This window comes from Cervus canadensis, chromosome 8, assembly GCF_019320065.1.
Source record: "Cervus canadensis isolate Bull #8, Minnesota chromosome 8, ASM1932006v1, whole genome shotgun sequence".
NCBI lineage: Eukaryota > Metazoa > Chordata > Mammalia > Artiodactyla > Cervidae > Cervus > Cervus canadensis.
The window spans coordinates 9,399,144-9,410,028 of record NC_057393.1 but is presented as its reverse complement, the minus strand read 5'-3'; the positions used below and the strand labels follow the sequence as shown (position 1 = coordinate 9,410,028).

The following is a 10,885-nucleotide window of genomic DNA, read 5'->3' as shown; positions in this document are numbered from 1 at the left end:
ACTTGACTGAAGCAACTTAGCACGCATGCACCCATTAATGGCGCAATGGGACACAACCAGACCAGTGGCAGAAGGACAGTTGGCTATCCATGTAGAGCTCAGATTTATGGTCTGAGATATCTATCCATCCATATAGAATCAGACTTTGATTCCTGAGTGCCCCTGGAAATGGGACTCTGTTTTTCTTTTCCTCCCAAGCAGTCACAAACCTGCATGGATGCTGAGGGAGAGGACAGCAAACCTGACACGCAGGGAATGAAGGTGGGATGCTTGAACTGGAATGGAAGACAAGCAATTGCCTTCCTCCCACGGCTCCTGTGTTCCCGCCATCCAGGCATTTACAGCCACGGGGTGCTCCTTGTTCGATCCACAGATCATGGCCAGGGAGTATTCTAAACTTAGGGGACTGCCAGGGGTAACAGGGAATGATAAGGCAAGGGAGATTCTAGATGGAAGGAGAACTGTGAGGAATTATTGCATTTTATAGAAATAGCAACCAGGGAACTTAACCACTGGAGCAGAACCAGCACTGTTTTCTGAGAGCGAGACCCTGTCTAATCAGCCTCCTCCTCCATTCATCAGCCAGAAGAGCTTGAGTGACCAGATAGCTCAGGCAACTTCTCCGTGCTTTGCTTGAGGTAGAATATCCCTCCCACTGGGAACCCATTAGGGTTTCTGTAAAGAAAGATATGACTTAAAAAGAACAGGAAGTTTCTACCACCCATAAAGAAAAACGAATAATGCAATAATAACAGAAAACTGGCCCAAAGATATGCACGAACAGGCATTTCTCAAAAGAACTGGGGTTGGACTAAAAACATTGGAAAGCGAAAGTAAAGTTGCTCAGTTATATCCAACTCTTTTGGATCCCATGGACTGTAACCTACAAGGTTCCTTCATCCATGGAATTTTCCAGACAAGAGTACTGGAGTGGGTTGCCATTTCCTTCTCCATGGATCTTCCTGATCCAGGGATCAAACCCAGATCTCCCACATTGCAAGCAGACGCTTTTACCGTCTGAGCCACCAGGGAAGCTAAAAAAGAACCAAAAAAGTGGGGCAAGCGGTGGGTGTTCTTAGCAAATGAGGATGCATCTAGTGCTGATTTAGAACCCAAGACAAATTCCACACCCCTGCCAAGAAAACTGGAGGTGCTGGGGATTGAACCCAGGACCTCCTGCTTGCTAAGCACACACTCCACTGAGCTTACACCCCCTTTGAAGAAGTGGCCAAACCCACTGGCAGTTGGAGGAATGCACATTTTTAAAAAGATATTATTTTAAGCATTTCTAATCAGCATGGAATTTTGAAAGATTTCGTAAAATGCAGCTTTTAAGGTCAGGAAAATGGACATCGTGTTCTGCTGGTTGGCGTGTAATTGCTAACGCTCCCTGAAAGACAATTGGGCTGGTGTTCCTTTAAATGGTCGAATGACTTCCATTGTACAAACAGACTGTGTATTTTATTTACGCACTCAACGATGAATGGCCATTTGGGTTTTTAACCACTCTCTCTCTTTACAAATAATGCAGCTATGAATATTCATGAATAATGTTCTGTGTGGCCACGCTTTCATTTCCTTGGATAAATAGGTAGTAGAAAGTTGACTTATATAGAAACTCCGGTCGAACGTGTTAGGAATCTGCTACATGTTTTCAACAAGGAGCTCTTCTGGATTCTCATAGCTGTAACACCTCACTATCAGAGCCATGTGGGTGTTGGTATAAATATAGAACAAATGCCAACATGTGCCTACCTATCTCCCTTGTGGACACACAACACAGGCTGACATGCACTCCGGCTCCACCACCAGTTCTGACCCACACGTGGAGCAGACGGGGCGTTTACCTGCCTTGGCCCTGGGGGACAGAGGGCTCTTAAGACCAGGCAGCCAGGACATCAGACCACCTTTTGCTTCAGTCACTGTCACCCCGTGATGCAGGCAAGTGCCTTGGCCTCTCCGGGTCTCAGGTCCTCTCCTGTCCAAGGTGTTGTGAGGCTTATACAAGTCACTGGAGGTAAACGTGCTGAAGCTTAACCTCAGACAGGAGGGCTCCCTAATAAGAGTTCCGTGTGGCCAGGGCTCCGTGTCACCCATTATTCAGGACCACAGGAAGAGCAGAGGAAGAGAAGGAACTGGTCATTATTTCCCAGCGGAAAAGGACCCAGAAAGTGTGTGACAAAGACATGGAGGAAGCAGCAGGCACCTCCCTTCTCCTAGAGAACCCGGGGTTCCCGCAGCCCTGGCGAGGCTGGGCTCCAGGGGAGGAGGAGATCAGGTGTCAGCCGCTGTGTGTATATAGCCCCAGGCCTCCGGGGCCAGGTTCACTGCTGAGGCCGGGGCCAGCCTGTGAAGATGAAGCTGTCCAGCGCCATCCCTTGGGCCTTGCTGCTCAGCACAGGTAAAGCCTGGCCCCCAGCCCCCTGCCCCCGGGCCTGTCTGCTTCCTGTTCACCTAGAGAGTCTGTGCAGTTCGCTTGTTGCCACGGAAGAGGGTCTGCAAGCTGCCCTCCTCCAAAGAGATGTTGCCCTCAGCCTGGCCTGAAGGAGGAGGGTCCAGCAGGATGGCCAAGACCCAGGGCTGAGTACATAATGATTTTTAAACATTTTCTTGGCTGTCCGTCCTTGTTCTGGCATGCATTCCTTGGGCCCCCTCTGCCTTAATGTCCCCTGGGATGCCCTGCACGACAGCCAGCCCTCAGCCCAGACCTGGAGGAGGTGAACCAGACGTGGTCAGCTTTGCAGGGGTCTTGGAAGTATGATGGTGTGTGTTGTAGGTGGGACCCTGGCTGGACCTGATTGGAGGGTGGCATCCAAGGGGGAGCGGGGGCCCCTGGAGAAGCCCCTGGACAGGTGGGGTGCTCTGCCTCTGCCCCAGGGATGGAGACGTGGCAGCAACATGAGCTCAGGAATGCCCAGCAGGAGCAGCAGCGCCCGGCAGGGCTGAGGACGTCCTGATTGGGGTTGGGGGGTGGTCTTAGCCCTGCAGGGGGCTGGGCGCTGGGCCTGCACTGAACGTGGAGGGACCCGTGAGGATTCTCGGTGCTGGAGGGAAAGAAGGGGGCGGCTGTGCCCTCAGGGAAGCCTCTGTCTCCTTCCTCCTTGTTCTCTCTGCGGGTCTTACTCTGCCCGCCCCCTTCTCTGTGCTTTTCTGCTCCAGCTCCTCTTTTCATCGACCCACACTCTCCTCCCCCGCTCCCCTGCAGGCAACCTTGCTCATGACCCGGAGCCGAGTGGATGGAAGGACGGGCTTGTGCTGTCTCTGTGAGCACAGATCCCTCTCAGCGTTTGTCCCAGCCTCCTGTGATCAGGACCTTCCCGTCCCCCTGGTCTGAGGCTGTGGGGGTGGGGAAGGGGAGCCCTGCTCCTGGGACACTCTGTGGGCAGCTTGTAGGTAGAAACAGGTCCATCAGAGCCCTTCCTGCACCTGCTGTTTCTCAAGCACCATCAGTTCAAATCAACAGATCAGGATGGCATGTTTTGGGGTGACGTGTCCTGAACTCCCTCAAGGGGCTGCTGGTTCCCTGGCTTCAAACCTGGGACCTCAGATTCTAGATCAGAGGAGGTCACTGTACGTGTGGGTCCATGATGGGAAGATGTGTGATTCTGCCCTTGAGATCTGCTTTCAGAGAAACCTCGATTTGTATTTTCCAGAGCAGACGAGATGGACACTCCAGGGTGGGTAGGTTTCCTCTGTGGCCCCCAATCCTATGCCACTTCAGTACTCAGGACGGGCAGCTGGAGATGGACCCCAGTGTCCTGGTTGACATCTCTGGTCACATAGCTTCCAGAGCACTTGTTGGTTTCAATTTACTGAGGAAAGCAGTGTCTATGGGGAAGGAGATAAATGTGGTGGGAGCTTGACAGTGGCAGGGAGCGTAGTGGACAGCCTCTCTGGGCTGGATGCTGAGCTGTCCTCTGGAACCAAGGAGGCTGTTACTATTAAATTTCCAGTTTACAGGTGCATGGACTGAGGATTGTGAGAATAAATATCTTGCCTAAAGCCATCCAGCTCTCACCCGAGCAGCACTGGGCCCCAGTCTGTTTCCTGAGCTGGGCTGTGCCCACTTATCACGCCCTGAGGATAAACCACAAGCCACAGCAACAGAGGAAACAGTGATTGCTATCAGGTCCCTGACTCAGTTCCCTGATATGGTGAAAGTTTCCTAAATTAAGAATGTTCATTTCTTCTCAGCTGAGATTTTTATTCCATGTATTTACACCAACAGCAAACTCATCATTGGTTTCATTGAAGAATTACAAGAAACACTCAAGTTATTTTTGCGTGCCCCTCTGTCCTGATTGGCCCGGGACTGAGAGGTTTCCTAGGAAATGGCAGGTTCAACCTGCCGAGCAGAAACTCCCAGGTTAACTGGAGAAGCCACTCAGCCTCCTGAGAGCTGACTTGTCTGACTGTGGCTCCAGAGCCAGAACATCCATTTTCACTGAGGTGAACCGAGAAACGAAGGGTCGCAGCTGAACGAGCGGGCCTTGAAGGCGGGGTGCCAGGCCTCCTTCCTGCTCCGTCCCTGCAGGGCCCGGCTCTGCCCTGGACGAGGGCGGACGAGCACTGTGCGCCCAGCACGACCGCTGGAAGCCCAGCCCCTCCCCACAGGATGTGCGCTGTGTGTGCTAATGCCCTGACACTCCAGTAACCTCCAGCTTTTCATCTGTTGCTCTCTTTTGATGTCTTTCCAGCCACAGTGGATTCATTAGACTGGCTCCCCCGTAAGTACAGTCTTGACCCTTGCCATTTTATGCTCCTCACGGGGAGAAGTGCTTTAGGGCTTCAGTTCAGATGCCTCTCCTGGAAACACCGGTGTCGGTTTACCTTTTGGTTAAAGGAACTTGGCATTTCCGGAGCTGACCGTCAGCCTTGGTCTTAACAATCCCTAGGGTCCCACACCCTGACCTCCCATGACTCCCTCCCTGTTCCTTCTCCCCTCCCCTCCTCACCTCCACAACCCAGGAGCTTCCCCTGCCCTCCTGCCTGCACAACCTCAGGAGGCAGGAATGGGACCACCTCTCCACAGAGCAGGGGTCCCAGAACAGCGGAGCCACCTCCAATGGCTGGAGCCTGGAGGGCCGAGGGGCATCACCATGTCCAGTGTCAGATATGAGAGCCTCCAGGCAGAGCATGTGTCGGCATCAGGGGGGCGCCGGGCAAAGAGAAAGGTTTCCTCCTGATGTGGGGGCTGATGGATGACTGAGTGATTGATGATTGATTGAGTGACTGGTGATTGATCGATCGACGATTGATTGATTTCCCTAGTGATTTTCAGGTCCAGGTAAAACTTGAACTCATTTGATCAAAACACCAATGATGAAAGTGCTGTTTTATCTTCACTTGACAAACTGTGGGCTTCTCTGGTGGCTCAGCTGGTAAAGAATCCACCTGCAGTGTGGGAGACCTGGGTTGGTCCCTGGGTTGCGAAGATCCCCTGGAGAAGGGAACAGCTACCCACTCCAGTATTCTGGCCTGGAGAATTCCATGGACTGTATAGTCCATGGGGTCGCAAAGAGTCAGACATCACTGAGTGACTTTCACTTTCACCTGACAAACAATATTTTGTTGACAAGGTGTTACACTCATATTTTTCAGGGATCAAAACAAACTGTAGTAAAGGGTGTGGATCTCTTTAAAATTCTGAAAAGATTAAAACCTTGAAAACCACGTTTTCCTGGGTGCTCAGACTGGGCGGCGGATGTCTGTTTGTGATTGGGGGATGGGAGCCAGGACCACCTGCAGTGGGGTGGGGGAGGGGTGGCACAGAGCCTGGCAGCCTGGTGCACCTTCTGGGAACTGGAATCCCTCCTTCTGTTGTAGGGAATACTAACTGTGGGGGAATCCTCAAAGAAGAGTCTGGAGTGATCGCCACCTATTACGGACCGGAGACTAACTGTGTCTGGACTATCCAGGTGCCACAAGAGTACCAAGTTAGGGTGACTATCCAGAACCTCCAGTAAGTGCTGAGTGGAGTATTCTTTGCTGATGTTGTGGTTTTATGGGAAGGTGTCCCTCTTTGCCCCTTCCCTTTCCCCCTGCACCACCCAGCACACACATCCAGACACATCCTGACTCCAGCTCACTCCTGCTGGTGACCCTGCATGGCCTCCTGCCCTCTGCATAAAGCGGACCCTCCTTGCATGGCTTTCAGATCCCTGCAGGGGACCCCTGATCTCCCCTCCCTTCTCACCTCTTCTCCCCCTGACCCCTCTCTGAGCTGAGCCAGCACACTCTGAGCTGTGGACACCCCAGACTGTCGGGCAGCTCTGAGCCTTTGCTCACACTGTCCCCTCTGCCTGGAAGGCACCTCCCGCCTCTCCCAGACTCACCACCTGCTGCTTAGGGTCCTCATTTCCTAGTGCATGATTTCACTGGAGGAAGAACATTTCCATCACACCTGAAACCCCTGCTCTGACTCTGTCCACAGCTGGGCGGATCTTTCTCATATTTGTGCCCCATATATTACCTGCTTTGGGAAGATCCCCTGGAGAAGGGAATGGCATCCCATTCCAATATTCTTGCCTGGAGAATTCCACGGATAGAGGAGCCTGGTGGACCACAGTCCGTGGGGTCTCAAAGAGTTGGACATAACTGAGGGATGATGCACGCACCATTCCTACCCGTGTCTGAGTTTGTGCCTACGAGAAAGGGAGTCTTATTTTTGGTGGTCAAGAAATATTTTTTAACTAGTGAGTGTGTGGATGAATGAAAGACTGAATGAACAATTAAAAGACAGAATGGATGAATAATCCTGCAACAGAAAGCACTGTCAATGTAGCAATAAGTTGTAGCATTTCTATAGTAGGTTACTCTTCACAGATATTAACACAGGAGCCGCATTTCCACCAACTGCAAACCAAGTGATATATAGTCCACAATGGTGGTTGAGACAGGTGATGTTATCTTGTGACTGAGGGCCGTGTCCCTCCAGACCTTCTATGAGGTCAGGTCTCCCACTAGGTGGAGGAGCTGCTCCGTGTGAGGAGGACAACCTGCAGATGCCTGCCCCACAGCCGGGCTCAGACCATCTACCCAAACCACACGCCAGGGCTGAAGGAGGCAGGCATTTCCTGCATCACCATTTCTGTTAGAGTCAGAGGGATAGATTATCCTAAAAGTTTTCATTATTGTCCCTTTGACCCTCTCCAAGGCCAGTCTTGGATATGACTGTCCTTGGGGCAAGGAAGGAATCATTCCATCCAAGAGCAAGCTAGTCTAGAGGAAGCTGAGTGTGTGTCCTGGTGAGATGTCCCTTCCGGGTCTCGTTTTAACCCAGAGAGGCTCCAACCTCCCTCCTGGGTGGGACACATGCTGGAGGCTGAGAGAGGAAGACAGGGTGGGGTCAGGTCTGATGGGCAGGAGGAGGAGGCAGAGACCTCAGCAGGAGTGTGACAACCCGTGTGTGCACTATGCCCACAGCAGGGAGAGCTGGATGCCCCTCTCGCCTCTGCAGATCCTGGAGGCCAAGCAGGGGTCCTGGGACCCCTGTGCCAGGGGTGCAGAGGGTGAAGCAGAAGTGGAGTCACACACCCCTGTCTGGGCCTCACCTGACTCCATTCTTGTTGCCCAAGGAAACGGTCCTCAGGGTTGACTGTACTGCTCCGTCCAGTGGCTCCTGACCCCAGAGTCCTGGGTGGGCTTCCCTGAGCCCCAGCAGTGGGGCTGCCCAGGAGGCAAGGAGTCACCTGCAGCCCTGGTGTGGGGAGGGTCCTGGGTGACCACCACCCCCTCCTCCAGAAGGGTGAGTCTCCCTCCCCGAGGGCACCATCCTGGGACGTCTGGTGAGCAAAGCTCTGTGATTGTGTGGGGTCTGGACAGGGGAGGCTGCCTGCCGGAGGGACCATGATTCCAAAGGCTGATGTCTTCCCTTCCCACTGCTCCAACAGCCTCAATTGTGATAAAGAGTCCCTGGAGATTATAGATGGGCTACCAGGATCTTCTGTCTTAGGGAAGATTTGTGAAGGTTCACTCCTGGACTATAGATCTACTGCCAATATCATGACTGTCAAGTACATCAGAAAGCCTGACCACCCAACTTCTTCCTATGAAGTGTTATACTTTCAGGATCCACAAGGTAGGTAAAAGGAGGCAGGCACCTGCTAATAAGTCCTCCCTCTCTGTTCATGGTGCAGGGAAGTTGGGCGTGTGGTGTTTTTGTGACTGTTGAAATAAACTCGATTGTCAGTAGATGAGCCAAAAATAAGACTCCCTTTCTCGTAGGCACAAACTCAGACATGGGTAAGAATGGTGTGTGCATCATCCCTCAGTCATGTCCAACTCTTTGAGACCCCACGGACTGTGGTCCACCAGGCTCCTCTATCCGTGGAATTCTCCAGGCAAGAATATTGGAATGGGATGCCAGTCCCTTCTCCAGGGGATCTTCCCAAAGCAGATAATATATGGGGCACAAATATGAGAAAGATCTGGGGATGCAGAAATGCTGTCATAGAATTGGTAGATGTGAGCCTCTCCAAAAACATCTACCTATTCTATGACAGCATTTCTGCATCCCCAGATCTTGCAGTTGTGAAGATCTGACATGAAAATTCTTTTACAAGCTTTACTTTACATCTAGACAAGATGATCATTTCCTCTCAAATATAAAATTTCCCTTCCTGATCATATTAAAATCCCTTAGGCATATATCACTTCAGTTCAGTCACTCAGTCGTGTCCGACTCTTTGCAACCCCATGGACTACAACACAGCAGGCCTCCCTGTCCATCACCAATGCCCGTTTACTCAAACTCATGTCCATTGATTTGGTGATGCCATCCAGCCATCCCATCCTCTGTTGTCCCTTTCTCCTCCCACCTTCAGTCTTTCCCAGCATCAGGGTCTTTTCAAAAGAGTCAGTTCCTCGAATCAGGTGGTCTGTGTAGTGGAGTTTCAGCTTCAGCATCAGTCCTTCCAATGAACATTCAGGACTGATTTCCTTTAGGATGGACTGGTTGGATCTCCTTGCAGTCCAAGTGACTCTCAAGTTTTCTCCAACACCACAGTTCAAAAGCATCAATTTTTCGGCTCTCAGCTTTCTTTATGGTCCAGCTCTCACATCCATGCATGACTACTGGAAAAACCATAGCCTTGACTAGACAGACATTTGTTGGCAAAGTAATGTCTCTGCTTTTTAATATACTGTCTAGGTTGGTCATAACTTTTCTTCCAAGGAGTAAGCATCTTTTAATTTCATGGCTGCAGTCACCATCTGCAGTGATTTTGGAGCCCCCCCAAAATGAAGTCTGTCAATGTTTCCACTGTTTTCCCGTCTATTTGCCATGAAGTGATGGGACCAGATGTATATGTAACCTAAAGCAAACCAAGCACAGTCCCTCAAGAGTGTGTTTTTTCCTCATTAATGATTGACGGCAATTTCACCCACATGTCAATTGGAAGGAAATGCTTCTTAAACTCTACTTAACCTGTTCTCCATCCCACAGCTTAGTGATCTCTGCTCAGGCTTGAGTGGACAAATGTTGCAAAAGAGAACAGCAGTCCTTGAAGACCCTCTGGAGTCAGCTGCCCACAAGGAGAGGCATCTTCTGATCACCTGTCTAATCACACCTGCTTCTCTCACCCTGTCACCTCCATCCTTTCCAGCCCCCAGTCTCCTAACTGCAGAAAGAGTCCTTACTACTGGGCTTTAGATTGTTGCCATCTTGTGGTTACTTCCTTCTATTTATCACTATAATCATTTTGAATAAAGTCTCTTTACCTGAGTCTGGATTTTTTTTTTTAGTTTGTGAGGCCTGGTGTCACAGGGTTGGAACCCCAGGCATCGCTGAGAGTAGTTGAAACCCCTTCTGAAGATCTTTATGCCCAGAGGGGTTCTCATTGGTCTGAGGTCTCTCTCAAGACAAGAGTGCTGTTTACTTATGATTTTCCTCGCCTGCAGAAGAAAACCCTCTACAGACATAGAAATGAGATGCTGGCCTGGCTCTCTGCCAAGTTTCAAGCAATGTGCTTGAGGACAAAGAATCTTTGGTGAGGATATGTTGAATGTCTTCTGATTCCCACCATCCAACTATCAATTATATTGCATCATAGTCTCTTTTAAAGGTCTTCAGAGAGTAAAACATAAAGTTCACATTGCTTGGGGGCTCATCGAGTCGGGTGATGTTGCATTTTATCAGACCAGGCATTAGGAGGGTCAAAATCACAGTGGCCTCTGGATGGCACAGCCCCTTAGAAGCATACAACTGCTTGCGTGTCCTTTTCTTCTGTTCAGAGAGGAGTGGGAGTGTGGGGGTCTTTTCACAAACTTGTGGGAAGAACCATCAACTCCCTCAGGCACAATAGTCCATGTATGTGGACCATCCTGATGAGGTCAACTCAGAAAGTCATGCTGGAATCTCCCTTCCTCAAGTGCGTTCTCTGAAGGTGATTTTCCTTTGCTGTTATGGTAGATTTTAGGATCTTTTCCAGTTCACCTTGCACCATCCAGAACAGGCATCTAACCACGATCTGGTTCCATTTTTCACTTCCTGGTTGAAAACCAGTCCATAGAGTTTACCTGCCTTAGCAGAGTTTCATCAAACCCTTCTTCACCCGGCCTGCCCTCCCTTCTAGTGTCTTCTCCCCTCTGGCCCCTCTCAGGGCTGAGCCATCACACACCGAGCTTTGGACATGGCACACCTTTGAGCAACTCTGAGCCTTTGCTCACACTGTCCCCTCGGCCAGGAGTCCATCCTTCCAACCTTCCAGACACATCTGCCTGCTGCTCGGGGTCCCCATGAAGCACCTCCTGGTCCAGCTGAAGGGCTGACTACCATCGTATCTTTGGGACTCCCTCACCTCATGTAGGTCTCTATGCAGTTTAAGAATACAGCTGCTGTTAGACACTCAGTCATATTCAACTCTTGGGGATCCACGAATGGAAC

At 50.9% G+C, this 10,885-nt stretch overlaps 1 protein-coding gene across 1 annotated transcript; it reads left to right on the top strand.

The window, feature by feature from the left end:
• The first annotated feature begins 1,868 nt into the window (after window positions 1-1,868).
• On the top strand, window positions 1,869-9,709 carry LOC122445848 (spermadhesin-1). The gene is made up of 5 exons (XM_043475226.1): window positions 1,869-2,401; window positions 4,698-4,727; window positions 5,827-5,962; window positions 7,893-8,080; window positions 9,446-9,709. The coding sequence occupies exons 1-5, from the start codon at window positions 2,356-2,358 to the stop codon at window positions 9,448-9,450; spliced, it is 405 nt and encodes a 134-aa protein (XP_043331161.1). The 5' UTR covers window positions 1,869-2,355; the 3' UTR covers window positions 9,451-9,709.
• The last annotated feature ends 1,176 nt before the right edge of the window (window positions 9,710-10,885 follow it).